This window comes from Chelonia mydas, chromosome 9 (genome assembly GCF_015237465.2).
Source record: "Chelonia mydas isolate rCheMyd1 chromosome 9, rCheMyd1.pri.v2, whole genome shotgun sequence".
Classification (NCBI taxonomy): domain Eukaryota; kingdom Metazoa; phylum Chordata; order Testudines; family Cheloniidae; genus Chelonia; species Chelonia mydas.
The window spans coordinates 9344153-9364775 of record NC_057855.1 but is presented as its reverse complement, the minus strand read 5'-3'; the positions used below and the strand labels follow the sequence as shown (position 1 = coordinate 9364775).

General features: G+C 43.8%; 1 protein-coding gene across 2 annotated transcripts in view; it reads right to left on the bottom strand.

The window, feature by feature from the left end:
• The window catches only part of MCF2L2 (MCF.2 cell line derived transforming sequence-like 2), a 320576-nt gene that overhangs the window by 56123 nt on the left and 243830 nt on the right, over positions 1-20623 (bottom strand). For both annotated transcript variants that reach the window (XM_037908688.2, XM_043522397.1), the window contains 3 exons: positions 6880-6946; positions 3482-3597; positions 785-854 (listed from right to left, as the gene is read on the bottom strand). In XM_037908688.2, coding sequence (XP_037764616.1) covers positions 785-854; positions 3482-3597; positions 6880-6946 — 253 coding nt within the window. The remainder of the gene's footprint in view (positions 1-784; positions 855-3481; positions 3598-6879; positions 6947-20623) is intronic.

The following is a 20623-nucleotide window of genomic DNA, read 5'->3' as shown; positions in this document are numbered from 1 at the left end:
GAGGGTGAAGAGCTATTTAAGTCATCATGAATACAATTAGAAGGAGGTTTCTAACCATCAGAGGAGAGAAACTCTGGAATAGCTTCCCAAAAGGAGTAGTGGAAGCAAATAACCTAAATAGCTTGATAAATTTGTGAATGGGATTATAGGATGGGGTTGTCTCCGACAACAGGGGACTGGACTCTGTGATCCAAGAGGTCTCTTCCAGTCCTACATTCCTAAAGATTGCTGAATTCTGTGAACAAGGAAGAACCCAATCTCATCTCAATTAGTGGTAAAACTCCCATTGACTTCAAAGGGAGCAAGCCACAGACCTGATACAGTTCCACTGCTCAGGGAGGAGGCAGGATTCCAGGGGTGGCCCTAGGGGGATGAACTTCCTGTACCCTGTGGAGCTCAACATCTCTGAGCTTGACGGGGTAGGGCCTGGGTGGAGCCAGAGGATCTGCTGCTGAGCCATTCTCTTACCTGTGGTGGGGCTGTGTTTGGGATGGACAGGGCTATTGTGACCATGGAGTTGCCTGGGGCCAGTGTCAGGATCCCTTCCTGTCACCAAGGCAACCAAAAGGCTCCAATTTAAAAATCTACATTAATTAACAGCATCAATCTTTTCTAGACTTGGGCTCAATCCAGCAGCATTTAGTCACGTGAGTGTGCCTCATTCACACAAGCAGTTCCATGGATGCGAATGGGATCATTCAGGTGAGTGTGGGCCAAGCCACTTGTGTAAGCAAGTGCTGTAGGACCAGACTCTTGGTCTTATACAAACCCACTGTTTACTTACTCTTTTTAAAAAGCACCGACCGAGAAGCTCAGGGTTCTCAATGCAATTTTCCAGCTCCTTAAGGAAAATTCTGAGAGGGAGAGAGGAAAGGCATTTCCAAGAGATCAATACATTTACACGGTGGGGGGGATATGACACTCTTGAACCCCCATATTCACCACTGTGATATGATTCAGTGTTTTGTACAAAGTATGCCCTTGTGAGGTAAAGTCACAATTTGCTGAAACTCATTGTTCTGTCAACATAAGTATATCACCATTGTATATGACGTTATAAGATTTTGCTATATGGTTGTTACTGAAATATGTTGTGTGTCTGGGAGACATCCACAGCTAGCTCTCCTGTGGCAACAAGGGAGGTGGCTCACACTCAGATGGGTGTTAAGCGACCATCACCAGCCATTGACCAGCCAGGGAATTGTAAACAAGAGATTTACAATTCAATAAGAGACAGTTGCTCAAGCGCTACACAATGGGGATTGCTTAAGTCTGTGACTCAGCAAGGTATCAGGACATGTGATGCTTGACTCCATGTTTGAGCCAGTATTTTTCTAGGCACATGAATTGAGTATAAAATAAGGGACAGTGGCATCATGAGCCCACCTTTCTCCTCCCCCACCTATTCTGAAGGCAACAAGAACGTTTGGAAGAAAAATCTGTGAACTGGGGAGATTTGTCCCAGGCTGAGCAGGGAATTCAGCCTGTGTATTAAGTACTGTGAACCGCTTACAACACCTAGTGGGGTGAAAAAAACTGCTTGATTCCAATCTTGCTTAGTCTGATAAAGTTTAGGATTTAGACTGTGATTTTATCTTTTATTTCTTATGTAACCAACTCTGTCCTCTACACCTCACACTTATAATCACTTAAAATCTACCTTTCTGTAGTTAATAAACTAATTTTAATGTTTCAACTTTACCAGTGAGTTTGTCTAAAGTGCTTGGGGAATCTGCTCAGATTACAAAGGCTGGTGCATGTCCACTATCCTTTGCAGAAGTGGTGAACTAATTAATGAGCTTGCATTTTTCAAGAGAAGGTCTTGAGCAGTGTAAGATGGTACATTTCTGGGGTGTAAGGCTGGGGCGATTTGTTGGTGTCTCCCTGTGTATAGTTCATGAGTGACTTAGAGAGCATTCAGGCAATTTAGCTGTATGTTGTTGGCTGAGTGATCACAGTGCCTGAAGGGATTTTCTGCTTGTCACGAGCATAGCATTGCAAGAGACAGCCCAGGCTGGAGAGTTAAGAGGGCACAGCCATCCCACAGTTCCAGGTTGTACCCGGGGCTCTGTCATAGGAGGCCCCATCTAAATCTAGAAATAGGTGCTGTGGTTCCCTCGCAAAGGAGATTGGTGAAAAACCATGAGGTCCCTGATCCAACTACTGGAGATATACATTATTGCGGGTGTGGCGGGGGAGGGGTCCTTTGGAGAAATAGGGCCCTCTTCAGAGTTTTGTGTCTGAATCAGACAGTTGTTGGACCATGCTTTAATCTGCTAGTGATGGGGTTATGACCTGTCTGGGACCCATAGCCACTGGGGGTCCAGTTCCAGCTGGGTGGCCCAACCTTCTGCTTCTCAGTTGGTTCTGAGGGGATGTAGGAGCAGACAGGTAGAGGGCAAAGGGGTGCAGAACACATGCAGTTGATCTCAGTAATCCATCAGGGCCAAAATGCTGTATATGAAAGCAAGAGTGGGAGTTGAGGGCCAGATCCAAAGCCCACTGAAGTCAGTGGGAGTCTTTTCACTGACTTTGATAGACTGTAAATCAGGCCTTTAAGTGTGGGGAGAGACAAGGCTTAGGGGAAGGCTGAATGCCTCTTTCCTGCTTGAACCCCAGAAAGGGAAGAACTTTCATTTTAAAAACTAATGGATAAAGCTGGAAAACATAAGGACTTTTATTGGCATAATTATTATACCTTGGAAAATGGGAGGGACTTTTCTTGTTTTGTTCATCCAGTCGTTACACCTTACGCATACCTCTTCTATGCAAGGGAATTTTGAAATTCCTGCTGTTGTTAATGTCAGTTCTGCTGCACTGGGGTTAGCAACAGTAGGAAATTTTTAATACGTTTCCTCAATCTCCTGAAAGGACATTGAACATACTTTAATCTTGTCTATTAAATTAGTGTTTTCAGCACAAATTCAGCTGCACTGATTGCTGACAACAGATGTCAGCAACTGGTATACTTCCCAGTGTAGACAAGGATTTTGGAGGGGGTATCCATAGATGAACATTTGACAGATGTAAACACCTAGCAAGGAGTGCAACAAATCAGATTATAGCTACTAGTAATGGGAAGACATAAAGACAGGAAAAATTAGGCTGAACATTAGGAAAAATTTCCTGACAGCAGAGGAAAATTAGAGTCTTATCTAATAAAAGGCTGCAGGATTTGGTTCCACAACATCTATTATGTTCCAAGGAAAGGGGTAAAAGACTTCTCACAAGGGACATTTAAAACTACTGAAGTTAGGACAAACCACATTACATGCATAACAGGGTACAAGCCTACACTGACAAGGAGATTAATTAGATGACTCCAGGGATCTTTTACATTGTGCACGATTCTACAGTGGGAGGTGCACACACAGGTAAGGTGAGGACTACATTTCTTGGCTGCTTATTTGTGGGAGAGATAAAGCATTGTATGTAATAGCTTATTCATGAAAGTGTAGATTACTAGACAGTAAGCACGTGCCTGTTGTGGAATTCATAGATTTCCGGGAGGTTGCCAAAAAGAACTTCCTTTTTGTTCTGAAGAGCCGACGGGATCAGGTGAATTAAGTCAGGATTGTCCATTTCTGAAGCATAGCCCTGTGGAGAGTGAAAAAACAATAGGCCAATTTTCACCAGGAAAAAGAAATACTGTGCTTGGTCCACTGAGACATTTAATATGGTGATACTGTCGCTAGGTACTGCTCATAATTGCACAGTCTGACTCAGATCCTGTTTGCTCTTTGTTTTCTAAGTACGGCAGGGGTCAAATTGAGCTGGTTCATGGTGGCTTCCCATACCAGCACTTCTCTGGTGGCCCATCAGTTCCTGTTGATTTTAAGTTTCCATTGAGTACCTAGCCCTCAGAGTCATGATGATCCTGCTCCCACCCTGACCAGAGGCGGGGCTGAGTCTACAGATAGAATGAAACAACACTTCTGAGAGTACATCTGTGCTTCGAGCTGGAGGTGTAATTTCCTCTTTGAGGAAACAAACCCAGGTTAGCTGTGATCAAGTTAGTACACTAAAAACAGAAGCGTAGCTGCAGCGGTGGGAGCAGCACGAGGGGCTAGCCACCCAAATGTGATCCCATCCAAGATGCCAGGTACGTACCTGGGCAGCTAGCCCCTCCTGCCACTGTGATTGCCATGGCTACACTTCTATTTTTAGTGTGCTAGCTCGATCAAAGCTAGCAAAGGTATGTCTCCTTGAGCTGGAAAATACCTCCAGCTCGAAGTGTAGATAAAACCTAAAAGTCAAAAGTTGACCCTGCCCTGTGGGAAGGGAAGGCCTTAAGCATAACAGCGTCCTTATAGTTCTGCTGCACAGGGCTCTCCACACAGGAGGGTTATGTTTGTTGGGGTTTATTTGGATTTTTACAAACTATACGAGAAGAGCACTTGACAGGCTTTTAAAAATACACTACTACACCAGTAAACAGACCCGTCAATTCCCCCAGCTCAAATCAAATAAAGAAGTAACAAGATAGGGTATGTCTACACTACCCGCCGGATCGGCGGGCAGTGATCGAACCAACGGGGATCGATTTATCACGTCTAGTCTAGACGCTATAAATCGACCCCGAGCGCTCTCCCATCGACTCCTGTACTCCACCACCGCGAGAGGCGCAGGTAGAGTCAACGGGGGGAGCGGCAGCAGTCGACTCACCACGGTGAAGACACCACGGTAAGTCAATCTAAGTACGTCGACTTCAGCTATGTTATTCACATAGCTGAAGTTGCGTAACTGAGATTGATCCCCCCCACCCCCCAGTGTAGACCAGGGCATAGGTATGAAAGAAGTTAGTCAATCCCACATACAGTTCCCACACAGCCACCACCACCAGCCCTACCCAACACCTATTTTCTCACAGACGCTGGAGAACAGGTGGGCCTTTCAGTGCACTCTGAAGGCCACCAAACTCAGGCTGTTACAGACCTAAGGAAGACGTGAGTTCCAAAGGGGCAAGGGTCTGAGGCTCTAGTAGACAACAGCCAGCCAGCTGCCCTGCTGAGAAGTAGCCAGTACGTAGATCTGCCACTGTACATGGATCACAGACCCAAGCCCCACACAGAGGGAACACACAGGGGCTTTAATAATAGCTAGGGTACATGTCTTGTATTAGCACCAGAAGAATGGCTATATGCCTAGACACTGGATTAGGGGAAGGAGTTTTTTCCTCTCAGCCATACTTAGATCATCTGTACAAAGCTCATTTACTTAAGTTTGGCGCAATGAAGTTTAGCATTTGGTCCTACGACAGGTGTGAATTACCCCCATTCATCTCAACGGAGATGGTTTTGTAAGAGAGATGCTCTAGTTCTCAAGGAATTATTCTGGGGAAGTTCTATGGCACGTGTTATACATAGGCTTGTAAGGATTAGATTTTATCAGTAAATGTCAGTAAACATCGATTTCACTGTACACATAACAACAACAAATATTTCCCTCAATAATAATCGAAATTTACAAATATGCCAAGTAAGAAAAATGCTGCTTGAGAATTTATTAGTTAAAATCCAGTGATTTAGACTTTTGAATTGGGCTTGGTACAAACGTACTAGCAAATGAATAGTAAACAAAAAAGTATGATCTGTTGATTTAAGGAACATCCTTGGTATATTCTGACATGTGACATTGACAATTTGTGTTTCAATGGTTTATGAGACTCTAACTTTTTGAATCTCAGTGTCTACTGTCATTAAATAACTGCCTGAACCACCCATAATTTCGTGCAACTGTGAACATTTAAATAGATAAAAATCTAAAAAAATGCTTAAAAATAAACACCAATATTATCCATCAAAATTATTTAAAAAAAGAAATCAAATTCATAGAATCATAGAATATCAGGGTTGGAAGGGACCTCAGGAGGTCATCTAGTCCAACCCCCTGCTCAAAGCAGGACCAATCCTCCAACTAAATCATCCCAGCCAGGGCTTTGTCAAGCCTGACCTTAAAAATCTCTAAGGAAGGAGATTCCACCACCTCCTTAGGTAACCCATTCCAGTTCTTCACCACCCTCCTAATGAAAAAGTTTTTCCTAATATCCAGCCTAAACCTCCCCCACTGCAACTTGAGACCATTACTCCTCGTTCTGTCATCTGCTACCACTGAGAATAGTCTAGACCCATCCTCTTTGGAAGCCCCTTTCAGGTAGTTGAAAGCAGCTATCAAATCCCCCCTCATTCTTCTCTTCCGCAGACTAAACAATCCCAGTTCCCTCAGCTTCTCCCCACAAGTCATGTGCTCCAGCCCCCTAATCATTTTTGTTGCCCTCCGCTGGACTCTTTCCAATTTTCCCACATCCTTCTTGTAGTGTGGGGCCCAAAACTGGACACAGTACTCTAGATGAGGCCTCACTAATGCCAAATAGAGGGGAATGATCCTATAAATCCTCTACATTTTTCCTATAAATTCTGCCAACCCTAGTTATATGGAAGGTCAGAGCTGATAATCACAACGTTCTTTCTGGCGCTGGAATCTATAAAAAAAAAAACCAGGATGTAGACTCTGAAGCCTGATCGTGATGTTTCCAAGTTAACATTGTTAACTATTTCACTGCTGATCCTTTTATGAGAAACATCCTGCTCCCCAGTTTTTGGGGCAGAACTTGAATAGGGCACCACACCTGCCCCCCTAACCTAACTCCTGAAGTAAAATACGTAGAATAGCCTTAATTCTTCACCTTCTTGGCTGAAGTGCCTTATAATGGAAAACCTGTGCCTTCTAAACAAGGAATGGGCGTTGTGAGTGCTCGGCACCTCACACAGAGTGTCCTATAAAGGGTAAAAAAATCACTGCAAAGAGTAAGCTTATTACTCATTCATTAATAACTCAGAAGATAAATACTGGAAGTTTGCACAGAAGCATTCACCTTACCTCTATTATACTTTGAAGTTCTTCTACATAAACCCGCTCTGTTTCTATAAGTTCATTTATTATGTGGCTAAAAGAAAAAGAGAGAAAGAGGGTTATAATAATTACCAATATTGCAAAGCACAAAATATCTGTTCCTTTTATATCACCACCTCAGGGCTATCCACAAATAATCTATGACACCAAGGGTTACTCTACTCTCGCTCTTCAACACAGATAGGCAGATAAGCTTAGAAGGCCCAAGTATCCCATTGGGTTGGTATATTTCTCCAACTCAGTTTTAATTTCTCCTCTGCTTAAAATGCATCTTGATTATTTCTGTCACTTTTAGATCTATCTGGGTCACCCTGAGGTCGCTCTGGTGGGGAGGGGAGGAAAAGAGAATTCCTCTGATAGTTTCAGCAATAACATGTTAATAGGAAATAAGACAGAGGACTTTGTCTTCCTCGGTTAGGCTTATTTAATTTCTGTTTTGTTTCCATGTTACAAAATAAGAAGAGAAACTAATGATGTTTTCCCCCCAGTGCACATGGAACCAATTACGTCAACGTGAGTTTGTAATGTTGACATGGCTTCAAGGCACTTGTGGTGTTAACTGAGAGGGAGCTAGAAGAGGTCAGCACTTTATATGCCACCAACCAAACTGACTTTGCCTAGTTTACCTTGCAGGAAAACAACAATGCTCTGTTTCCATTCTGTTTATTTCAGAGCGACCGCGAACATGCGTTAGATATCCTACCGTAAAAACACATCTCTTTTTTAATCCATGAAGACATACCCTTTAGCCTGGAGTACCTTTGCTGCTGGCTGCCATTGGCATTTTACGTACTGTGTTGATTTGACCTTGTGTTGCTATCTCTGAGGTATTAAAAAAAAAATCAAAACAAAACAGGACACCTGGGATAATCCTGAGCCCACACAACTGGACAGCTGGCACTCTGTACCAAGCAACCCTACAGATTTCCCAGGACAGCTACCTCAAAAAGGGGATGATCCTGGCTCAGGTGGCAACCCTAATGTCACCTGCTCTGAAGAGGATTAGATCACAATGCTTGGAATGGTGCTGGCCCATCTACACTAGGCCTCCCAACACTGAGGACGTTAGTGGGGTTGAACCACTGTTAGCAATACTGGGACTTTTTTTTCCAAATTTCACTAGTATATAGTCAAGGTTTATAGTGGTTGGCACAAATAGGGCAAATAAGATACAAAACACACTGTGACTCTCACGTTACTCAGATTGTAAAGAAAGCATAACTGGATTTTTTTCCAAATAAACCCATATTGTCACAGTCAGGTCCTAGGCAGCCAGACCTAGTAGTCAGAGCCAGCGTCTGCGGTCACAAGACTGGAGTCAGCTGGGTCAGGATGCCAGGAGGCACAGATACCAGCTTCCTCCTTTCCCCAAGGGTGCTCAACCCCGGCTCAGCTCCAGGCCCCACCCCTACTCCACCCCTTCCCCCAGGGCCCTACCCCCACCCTGCTTCTTCCCACCCTACCCCTCCTCTTCCCACCCAGTTCCATCCCCTCCCCTGAGCACACCCCGTCCCTGCTCCTTCCCCTCCCCCCAGCACCTCCTGCATGCCGTGGAACAGCTGATCGCTGGAGGCGGGAGGCGCTGGGAAGGAAGGGGAGGAACTGATCAGTGGGGCCACCGGTGGGTGGGAGGCACTGGGGGAGATGGGGGGATCTGGCTGCCGGTGGGTGCTAAGCACCCTGGAGCATCCATGGAGTCGGCACCTAGGGACAAACTGTAGGTCAGAACCACAGCTCAGATGCCAGGAGTCACACCAGGAAATCAAGCAGCGGGAGCGAGAAGCACAAGGCACACAGTCCAGAACAGCGTGGAGCCCAGCAGTTCAGAGAGCTTCCTCTTTCTGCTGCTGGATTAAGTAGGGCCAGCACGCCAACCAACGTCTCCGGGACTCCACCAATAGGACTGCAGGGGCAGAGCCTCAAACGGGGGCTGAGCGTGATGGGTCCCAGGTAAGCAAGCATCAGCAGGCTGCCAGATGGAAGGTTGGAGCATGTCTGCTCCTGAGCACCCAGGTTCGAGACCCGGAGGTCATGACACATATGAGTAACCAGTTCTATCTGAGCAACCCCATACACGTAATAGCTTCATTGCTGCCTCTAAGAGCCCTGGACGTGCTCCATATACCAGTTCCAGCCATGCTGAAGTGCCAGAGGGAAACTGGCATTTAAATAAGACAACTCATTACTCACACCTGATCAGATATGGAAACTGGAAATTATTAACATATCTTTTTACTTCTGCTTCAGTTCTGAAAGTGTTCGGCGTTTGTAGGTTTATTACCTGTTCTGATAGATTATGCGGGCAATGTTATGACAACCATGCTGCACTCCAATGCCACCTTTAATACTGCAATCTCATCCTCCATATGGCGGTCTCTTGATCATGTTTGTTTGCTGTTACTGATATTTATAAAAAGCTTCATTTAAAAAACCCAACACTGCAATGGAGTTCAGCAGAGTTCAATAAGCAAAGATTGGGAATTGAGCCACTTGATCTTCTACACACAGTGTGGATCATCTGGCCCAAAATCCTGCAGTGCATGGGAAGTAATGGGCCACCTCTTCTAATCTTGTTCAGTGCCTATGATAGCGGCTGCAGGGCAAGTCTCAACTGGCTGCATGCTGGGGTTCAAATTCCATCCCTCCCTTATAAAGATATACTACAGAAGTGATACTCAGCTCTCAAAGGTCCAGGAGCAAAGCTAGCAACCAGCATTACCCAAAAGAGCCACAGTAGTGGGAATTCATTGTTTCATTTATTCTAGTACTATGTATTCATATGTAAACACTATGACAGGGGAATATTTAGTTTATATATATATTATTCTCACAGCAAAAATGACTGACCAAGTATTATTATTTTATCAACTACAATTGGTTAACAACATAGTAAAAGCATCCTGATTGGTTAATAATTAAATCACACAGTGTTTTAATATCGTGTGCTGCAAAGAGCTGCAGGAGACGCATTAAAGAGCCACCTGCAGCTTGCGAGCCTCAATCTGAGTATCACTGTATTACCATATTCTACCGTGATGGTATAAAATACCCCATTTTAGAACAGGGATACTTCTGTGTTCTGAGTGATTACTGTAGAATATGGGAGTAATGGTTTATAAAGCGTTCTTCAGGCCTGTGTAGCTTTTCCTGAGTGCACGCTCCTTTTGACTTGAGCCAGGCACTCTGTGACAGGCTTCTGCTTTTAGTGCCAAGTTTTGCCTCAAGATATACACATAAACCTCCAGTGGACTTCACTTGGAGCTGCACACACAGCGCTGAGTGCGGTATTTGGACCGAGAAGTGTTTTAAGAACATAGTGCGACTTGCTTTACTTACTAGTTGCGACAAATAAAGCTGTTTCTGGTTACTCTGCATCTTTCTTTTAGTGCAAGCAGTTACTGTCATTCACCTTGATGTTTTGCTAGCTTTTTAATGTTGCAAATGATAATAAAATTAGAAAGAAATAATGAAGACAGCATATGGATAGGTCTTGGAGACAACCATTAAAGACAAGTCCAAGCCACAGGCTAGTAAACCTAATTAATCTAAACGATAAGTCTCAGAGGACCAGTTAAAATTCAGCTAAGGTTACTAGTGGCTAAAAGCTGTTACCATCTGATGGCTGTTTGGTGGCCTATTTGAAAGGAGTTGGGTGGTCCCTGTTTAGTTCACACTGAACCAGCACCACATTTGGCACCCTGGCTAGCAGTCTCAGCGGAGAAGCTAAGGATTAAATGGTCCATGAAGACTAAACAAGTAATACGGCCTGGGAAGAAATGCACACACACATGATGTGCATGGATAAATGCATGTGCAAGCCCCATATTTGCATGAGCAAAATGGTGCTTGCATATGCAAACTCCTATTAAAATGCACACTCACACAGTTTGTACACAACTGTGGGTTTTGCACATCCAACCACACACATGAATGTGTTTTTTGTGGGCACACTTTAGAGGCCAAGATCCAGGAACTGTTCTTTTACATTTGTGTACATCTTGAGTAACTTCATAAAGTCAGCAGAATTATGCCGTGTTTATTTTAGTGGTCTTTTGATAGCAGAATTTGAACGCAAGTTTTTGAAACATGTCCCCTCAAATCAGATTTTTGAAATATCATTTCTGAATCAGTTTCTAAGACTAACTCATTTTAAAGAAACCTCCAATTCTCTCCACTTCTCTCTCTCTCACTCTCTCTTTTAGGGAAGGCCTAAAAACAGAATAAAAAGTCACTACATGCTAAAGAGAAAATCAAGGGCCTGGGTCTGTGCAGCAGCATAGGGAGCTTCAGGGGTTTTATTTAATATTCACAATATAGATTTTTAAAGAACTGTTGCATTGTGTAAAGATATCAGTGCATAAATGTGTCATTTGGGAAGCTGGATAAGGTCCTCACAGATGACCCTTATGTATTTGCATACGGCGTGCAGTGATGCTGATTTACCTAAAAACAGGGAGCAGATTTTCCATACATCGTTTGCCCTCTTACAGAGCAGGTTTTACCAGGTCTGAACCTGAAGCTGATGCAGACACTTAGCTTACAAGTGAATCTGAAAAGCAAATTATTCGTCTGCTGGTTTCCTAGTAACCTGCCGTGATAGACAAACAATAGTAGAGTGCCTTTCAAAGGCACAAATTAGAAGAGTCCAACCAGGAAAGGAAGCCTTTAAAACATGTTATTGTCTGACTATGTATAAATGGTTAAACAGAAGAGGATGGTTTGAAAAGCTTGACTCTTTTCTGGATCACAGTTTACGTAGAGATTGTTAGCTCTTTACTTCATTCTTTTGAATATTCACCGTATGAACCCAGATTTTTTTACATTTACCTATTAATTTCCCTCTAATCTTGTTTGGAGCGTAATCTCCAGGCAGAGCATTTAAAGCTACAATTCTTCACTCGACAAAACAGTTGCATTAGTGGAGATTCTGCAGGGATGCCTGGGATACGTCCATTAAAATTCCGGGGACCTCACAGAATCTGACAGACTTTTCTTTAATTAGATTTAATTTTATTACTTTCATTTAATTCTATAGGTGAAACATACACGCAGATTTATTACAAATAATAAATACTTTAATATTCACAGTGCTATACACAACTTATTTAACGAATCTTTACATCACCCCATAAGAGACGAGGTCGGTGAGGTAATGTTTTATTGGACCAACTTCTCCACTTTGGGAGGGAGAAGTGAAAGGGTATTTTTTGGCTCGCTCCTGGCTGCCCAACTCCTCAGGCAGCTGCCTCTCCATGCTGCCCTACTTCGTGGAGAGACCAGAAACATAGATGACTGTCCTTTCTCCTTCAAAGACAGGTAAAGTGAATACCATGTACGTTACTCTATGTGTGCTCTTCATGCACAGATATCAATAGGCATTCTCCATTAGAGGAGAGATTTTCCTTGTTTGCTCAGCCAAAATTTCCCACTCTCTCCACTGCAGAGCTGTATGGTCATCCCAGAAGTCGACATGTTTAAGTGGTTTTGTGGGCATTATATATAGTCCATGGGAGTCTCTCCATTGTCTTCAATGGGACTTTGTGATTGTCACACACACAGGTGTTGGTGGTAAGAGCTAGTGGTCGGAGCAGGAGTCTAGGCTAATGGTAAAAGCAGAACCAGAGAAGAGAACTAGAGCTGTAGTCAGGAGGCAAGGCAATGCTTGAAGCCATGAGTCAGGAGCCAGAACAGAACCAAAGGGCGGAGCTGGAGGCGTGGTCAGGAGACAGAACCAGGAGTTAGGAATCAGGAGTTCAGAGGCAGGCAGGGATTAGGGCTGGAGCAGAGCAGGCAAGGGGGGAGCAAGGGTGGACAGGAAGCAGGTCTGGTTCAGCTGCGGGCATGGAACGCATTGAGCAGCCACTGTGCAGCTGTTGCTACAGGGCTTAAATGATGATCTCTTGACTCTTCTGATCAACCAGGGAGCACCTGCAGGTTTATTGGGCCCAGACAATCTCACTGGGTTGCTAGTCAACTGAGCCCAGAGGCAACTGAGTTCCTGACAGTGATCAGCATTTCTTTATTTCATCTTCTTTATTTTTCCGTTACGGTCTTTCAGATCTTCGCTGTCTGGTCTGCTTAAACCTTCAATTAAATATATAATCTTCAATGATAAAGGCTTGATTATGTCCCTATGCAATAAGAACAGCCTTACTAAGTCAGACCAATGGTCCATTTAGCCCAATATCCTGTCTCCAACAGTGGCCAGCACCAGAGCTTCAGAGGGCATGTACAGAACAGGGCAATTTTTGGAGGGATTGCTCCGTCATCCCTTCTTGACTTCTGGCAGTCAAACAGTTAAGGTCACCCCGAGCATGATCCCTGATCATCTTGGCTAATACCCACAGATGGACCTATCTTCCTGAACTTATCTAGTTCTTTTTTGAACCCACTTATACATTTGGCCATCATAACATCCCCTGGCAGTGAGTTCCACAGGTTAATTGTACGTTATATAAAAAATACTTCCTCTTGTTTGTGTTAAACCTGCTGCCTATTTATTTCATTGGATGTCCCTGGTTTTTGTCTTTTGGGAAAAGGTAAATAACACTTCTCTATTCACATTTCCATACTATTCATGATTTTACAGACCTCTATCATATCCCTCATTAATGCCTCTTTTCTAAACCAGACAGTCCTCATCTTTTTAGTTTCTCCTCTTAGGGAAGCCATTTCATACTCTTGATCATCTTTGTTGCCCAGTTCCACTATATCCATTTTAAGATGGAGCAACCAGAACTGGACACAGTACTCAATGGTGAGGGCCCACCATTGATTTGTAAAGAGGGATTATGATATTTCCTGTTTTATTATCTATCTCTTTCCTAATTCTTCCTAGCATTCTGCTAATTTTTTTGCCTGCCGCTGCACATTGAGCTGAAGTTTTCGGAGAACTCCCCATGATGATTCCAAGGTCTCTTTCTTGAGTGGTAACAGCTAATCTAGAACTCATCATTATATATGTGTAATTGGGATTATTTTTTCCAATGTAAAAACTGTGTAGGGGACAGGTAACTCCGCACTGTTCCCTTTCACTTAACATTCTTCTGCTATTTCTTCCATCGTGGTTTGGCCTTGTAAATAAATCCTATACTGATAATCCTCTCCGACTGCACAATTTAAGAGAGTTCACTCTTGGCCTTTTGAACTCACATTAAAGGTGCATCTGTTAGTCCTCATTAGCTGGGACAAAGAGGAGGGTGTCTGAATCATACCTCGGCACCTAGGGCATTCCCATGTTTTAAATTTAAGATAATCCAGTGAGCACACTCTCTGGTGTTGTAAACTGGAGAGTCCATAACAATTTCAGCCTACAAGATAAAGTCCATCCTCAAGCAGGGGTGTGGTGGGGAGGTGTCTGGGAAAGAAGTCTGTGACAACTGGGTATGCAGTGTGCACTCAGAGGTTTATTTAGGAGGAGTGGGTTACCAGTGAATAGCTCAGTCACCTTCACTATTCAGCTAACAAGGCAGGTCCACTGAAACCAGTCATGCATTTACTGATCATTTGTTCTAGAGTTTCCCATATAAATACATTGTTTTTCTTCATCAGAGCAGCGATAAACAGGATTAAATAGAGCTGATGCTTTCTCTCTTTTGCTATCCAAAGGCTCCATTGGTTGTCACCAGCCTGGACTCAGAGGCTACATGCATTACCACCTGCTTATACAGGATTTGACACTGAAGGCACTAGTTACAGTACGTATAAACAAGCTCTGGCATGGAACAATGTGAAGTCCCAAAAGGAGGATTTGGGAAATTCTTGTTGTTTATTCACAGGACAAATGAACCATTCAGTTTACTTGGTCAAGTTTATTGGTAGAGATGTCATCCAAGGACTTGAACCTTTACGGAGGAGGAGAGACATCATGTGCTTCAGCAGAGAGCTAGAGAATAATCTCATACCCGGGAGTCGTTACTTTGTTAAATTCTCTGCATAGTGCATCCTAGTCCACTTTCGGAACTGGAGGATCAAAAAATCTGCAAATTGAACTTATCTCCACTGGGGTCAGGAATGCCCAAATTTTATTCCCAGCTCTGACACTGACTCCCTTTGCAACCTTGCACAAGTCTCTTAACTTCACTTTGTCTCGATTGCCCCATTGGCATTATCTGGTTGCGTTAGAGCTGCTTAGTCCTCAGTCCTCAAGAAGCAGATGGGTAGAGCATCAGCATGCCGGGCGAAGTCCATTGTGCAGTCGTAGATATGTGCAATTTGAAGATGAAAAGTGGGAGCACAGCTGGGCCAATGTTGAATGTTTAGCTTTAGCGTTAGGTTTTAAATGCTGAAAATGTCAGGATGCAGACATCGCCAGAACAGGGCATATAAGGCCACACCATTTGAACTGGCCTTATCCATCATCTCTGAATTGTCCCCTCAGTTATGCAGGGAGTTTTTCATATGAAAGCATATATCAAGCAGACAAGCATGAACAACAATCCATTCAATATGTGGTTTACATAATAGGGCCGAGGAAAGCTTACTTCAGCACAAAAGATATTTAAAGTCAATAAGTAGGACGTTTGATATAATTTCCCCCCGACTTTAACTAATTAATTACTAAATGCTCAACTACCACAGTGGTGTGTGTGGGTTAGATAGTCAGAAAATATTTTTATCACCACTATACAGATGGAAAAACTGAGGTAAAGAGGTTAACAGACCAAGATCACAGTGTCAGAATCAGGATTAGGACTTGGTAGTTCCTGTCCCCATCCTCTTTTCAGGTGATGTAGTTAATTTGGTTGCTTATTACCAAACTATTTGTTGGTTAAGTCAGCTAATTATGAGATATAAAACAGTTCCCTGTGGCCAGTTATTTTGAGAGCACTATATGTGGGGCAACTTCTTATATGCAAAGGGATCCAGTCTCTTTGGAAAAGGCAAAACACGGAGTGTAAAAAAAGTGGCACCTGTGGTGAGATTCAACTACAACCGAGATATATTTCTTCTCATTCGAGTTTCAGGCGCAGCCATGTGTATATCTGTCAATATAATGCTGCAGTTTGTCAGGAACTGTCCGTACTGAATAGACATCATTCTTCAACAAAATCTCTTTCTGTCATTTGGGAAGAGGAATAAGTCCCAGGGAAAGATCTTCAGAAATTCTCTTGGTATTGACACCTCCTCATCAATTATTGGGAGTGGACCACATCCACCCTAACTGAATTGGCTTTCAGCATTAGTTCTCCACTTGTAAGTTAACTCCATTCTCTTCATGTGGCATGTCATACAGCCGGACTCACCCGGCGGCGCCTCCTGCTGGTTGTCCTTGGGAATTAGCTCGTCAGCCTCTGGAGCGCCCTCTGCTGTCTTGTGATCCACCTTACCGCTGGCCCCAGTCCCTCCCAGGACTCGGTGCCTCCTCCCACTGGGGTGCTGCCCCCTGGCAGTAAACCCCAACAATCCCTGAGGGTCTCCCCTCCCTGGGGAACCCCCACCCATTACCCCCACCTTGCCTCAGTCTTGGCTACTGCCAGTCATCGCTTAGCCCCACTCCCCGGGCAAACTGCAGTGTACCACTCTGCAGTGTACCACATCACAGGTGAGGGGGTTTGGACCTGCTGCCTCTGTCTACCCATGGGCTGCCCCCTTGCAACCACAGAACCTAATAGGTCCTAATCTAGGCCTCGCAGCCTGGGGGTTTCCAGGCCAGAGCTCTCCTGCTCCCAAGGCCTTTCCCCCTCAGCCCTGCTCCAATCTCAGGTTCCTGCAGCCAGTCGCTTCCCTCTCTGAACACAGAGAGAGGCTCTGGCTAAGCGTCAGCCTAGCAACCCCTTTATAGGCCCAGCTGTGGCCTCACTGGGGCATGGCCCAGCTGCGGCCATTTCCCCAATAGCCGAGTTTCTCTTGCCCTCAGCCCTGGCTCTCTCCCAGGGCTGGCTTTTAAGCCCCACAGGGCAGGAGCGAGTAACCACCCCGCTACAGGCAATATATATTTATGCTTGTATCTGTAATTTTCACTCCATGCATCTGAAGAAGTAGGTTTTTTACCCACGAAAGCTTATGCCCAAATAAATCTGTTAGTCTTTAAGGTGTCACCGGACTCCTAGAAACTTTCTGTGTCTATAATTACAAGATACCAAAGTCAAAGTTCCACTTGAATGAATTTGTTAGTAGTCATGAAGATCTTTTACCCCTGTTTAGGGAGAAGATTATGTGGGACTGATCCATGACACAACTGTCTCTTGAACGTTGGACAGTGGACAGTGTTTTTGAACTAGGAAATGAACTATTAGCACGAGGAGAGAATGCCAAACATCCCTCCTAAAAGCAACTATCTTGGTGGCAATTAATACTTGTAAACTGCTTTGAAAATTGAAAGTGCTAATTTTACTGGCCTTGATTCTGCTCCCACTGAAGACAATCAGGGCAAGTCTCCACTACAAAATTAAGTCGACCTAAGTTATGTTGATGTACAGCCCCTGCGGTTTTACATGTTCACGCTACGCTCCTTGTGTCAGCGGTGCACACGTCACCAGGAGCTCTTGCACCAATTTAACTGCCAGCGTGAGGCATGGTGGGATGATTTCTGAAAGGCAGCCACAGTTTGTGTAAGCAATGCAGCGTCTACAACGACCTAACGACATCAACTTAAGTGCTCTACTTCTCGCGGCTTACATTGACCTAACTCTGTAGTGTAGACCAGGCCTATGATTTTTGCCATACTACTGCACATAAGAAAGAAATCCCTCTGTGAAAGCTTTGACCTCATTAAACTTAATTTGCATCTCAGGATTGGAAACAGGGAGTCAAACTGTTAAAAACTTTGGTTCAATTCCGGGTCGGGTTTATCAATATTTCTTAACTCTCCCATTCAGTTTCAGTTCAGACACTAAGTTGTTGGGTAACCAGTACATCCACTTTGAACCAGTTCAGATACATTTCCTGGAGATTAACGTCTCGTGCTCTTATGTTTGCATTATAACTCCTAGAAAAAGAACACAATGATAAAGATTTCTTTCATTGCAGAAAAATTATTCACTTTTTAAACAGGGTATTTGCACGCATTGCATCCTCCAGAATTCTGTCAGTCATATTTGCCTGCTAAGGTGACAAAATGAATTTCAGCCCAGAAAATGCCCTATCTACTCTGACTTGCATAGCAGGAACAAACACTCAGCAGGAAGCAGGAGCAGAGAAGAGTCAAAGAGGGGAGGGAGGCGTTCTAGGAGGTTTCGGGCAGTCCTCCACCTCGGATTAAAAGACAGGAGAACTACTAATCCCAGAACCACTCTCTCCCCGTCTTCTCATCTCATCCAATGACTTCCTAGGAAGTGTAGTCTCTGCCCCTCTCTCTCCAGGATTGCAACAGAGAGACACCCTGCCACAGCATCCCCAAAGGCCCCACCTTAGCGCCTCATTAGTGAACCTCTTATTTTGAATCAGTTACCAGTTTTTGTATTTTTGGGTTCAGTTCCAGTTCGGGTTGAATACAACTGACAGGTTTTCCGTTCTGGTTCAGTTCCAGTTCACTCAAAAAACCTCTCTGAACCAGTTTCAGGGTAAGGTTCGGGTTCAGTTCGACTCCCCAACTGGAAACCTGAGACCACTTTGTTTTGATCCTGTTAAGAGCTCTAGATGCTGAGATTTTTAACACTCCACTTGTTGATGATCCCCTGAGAGAAAGAATGGACATTCATTTTTAGGACCAAAGCTGGTGGATGTTGTCGTGTTATGGAGTATTTCCAGTAAACCACTAAGTTACCACTTTAACCATTTTTTTCCCTCCGGCCCAACTCCATCCCACTGGTAACATTTATTTTGGCTATTTCTGTTTCTGTTGCACGGGACTTCCTTCCTTTCAATCTTTTGTCTCCCACTCTTTCTTGTTCAGCTCTCACTTCCAATAGCTGCTGTTGAAGCCTCTTTTCTTTAAAAGTCAAAATTTTGGTTTTTACCGTGAGTCAACAACATGATACCGTTGCAGAGAGGAAAAAAAGCAAACACCATTCGAGGGTGCATGAGCAGAAGTCTCGTAAGCAAGACACGAGAAATTATTCTTTCATCTACTCAGCACTGATAAGCCCTCAGCTGGAATACCATGTCCATTACTGGGCAGCACACTTAGGGAAAGATGTGGAGAAGCTGGAGAAAGTCCAGAGAAGCAAAAAAATGTAAGGTCTGGAAGACATGACCTATGAGGAAAGACGGAAAACATTGGGTTTGTTTAATCTGGAAAAGAGAAGACTGATACCAGACTTTAACCATGTAAAAGGCTGTTATAAAGAGGAGGGTGATAAATTGTTCTCCTTATCCACCGAGGACTGAACAACTAGTCCTGGGCTGAAATTGCAGCAAGGGAGGCTTAGGTTGGACATTAGAAAGAAAAAAAAAAACTTTCTCACTGACAGGGTAGTTAAACTCTGGAACAAATTACCTAGGGAGGCCGTAGAATCTCAGTCTGTCAGTCACTAAAGGATTATAAGAACAGGTTAGGCAAACACCTGTCAGGGATGGTCTAAATAATATTTAGTCCTACCTCACTGCAGGGGACTGGTCCCTTCCAGTCCAGTCTAGCTACGATTTGATTTGATTTTTTAAATCTTTAATGCTAAAGTACTTCCTTAGTACTAATGCCTATGGTTTCATTCTTGTTAATAAAAATAGATTTAATGGGGCATCTTCAGTCTTGCAAGCACAGCTTCTCCTATTCAGCTGTTCCAACTGTTAAACCTATAAGGACTGGCCTCTTTCCATGAACTGTCAATATAAAAATCAAGCCTATATTTTACCTTTTCAAAACCATTTCCTAAAAGCTGTTCATTTCTACTAGACAGGTGTGGAATGTCCATCTTTGTTGTCTGTTTCTGGCTTTACACTGGTAATGGAGACAGGTATGCTACATGATCAAATTTATTGACTTCCAGAGGTGAGTTACATTTGCTCTTTTCTAACCAACTAGTTGGCTATATTCCATTCTGAGGGGATTCCATACAGATACAGGGATCTGTGCCAGCAAATCCTGATGCAGAAACAAGGCCTGTGAATGGCATCAAGACAACTAGAAAATACATCAGTGGGATTGCACACAGGTGCAGCCAACACCGGCTACAGATGGCAGATTTGCTTTGGCATCTGAGCAGGCCACTACAGAGGAAGCTGGTTTGAGAGTAAGTAGTGATTGTGTGATCAGAAAACAAGTGAGGCTTGGAGACAGCAGTTGGTAATTCATTGTGTTAGTTTGTAGCTATTTGAATTTTTTTTTAAAGGGAAGATGTCGGTGGATACTGATTCCTGCCATGTGACAGGGGTACCGGCCTTTGTAACCTGCCCCAATCAGGTGACAAAGTGGATTTGTCTTTTAACAGCACTCCTGTAAGACATGCTTTCATTACAAATAGTGGTGTTTTTAATGATGTAAAAAGGGCCATGGTGTGTATTCTTTAAACGGGATTCATAAAAGCCAGTCTATGCTGGCAAAAAGAAAAGGAGTACTTGTGGCACCTTAGAGACTAACAAATTTATTTGAGCATAAGCTTTCGTGAGCTACAGCTTACTTCATCGGAGGCATTCAGTGCAAAATACAGTGGGGAGATTTATATACATAGAGAACATGAAACAATGGGTGTTACCATACACACTGTAATGAGAGAGATCACTTAAGGTGAGCTATTACCACCAGGAGAGCGGAGGGGAAAAAGCCTTTTGTAGTGATAATCAAGGTGGGCCATTTCCAGCAGTTGACAAGAACGTCTGAGGAACAGTGGCG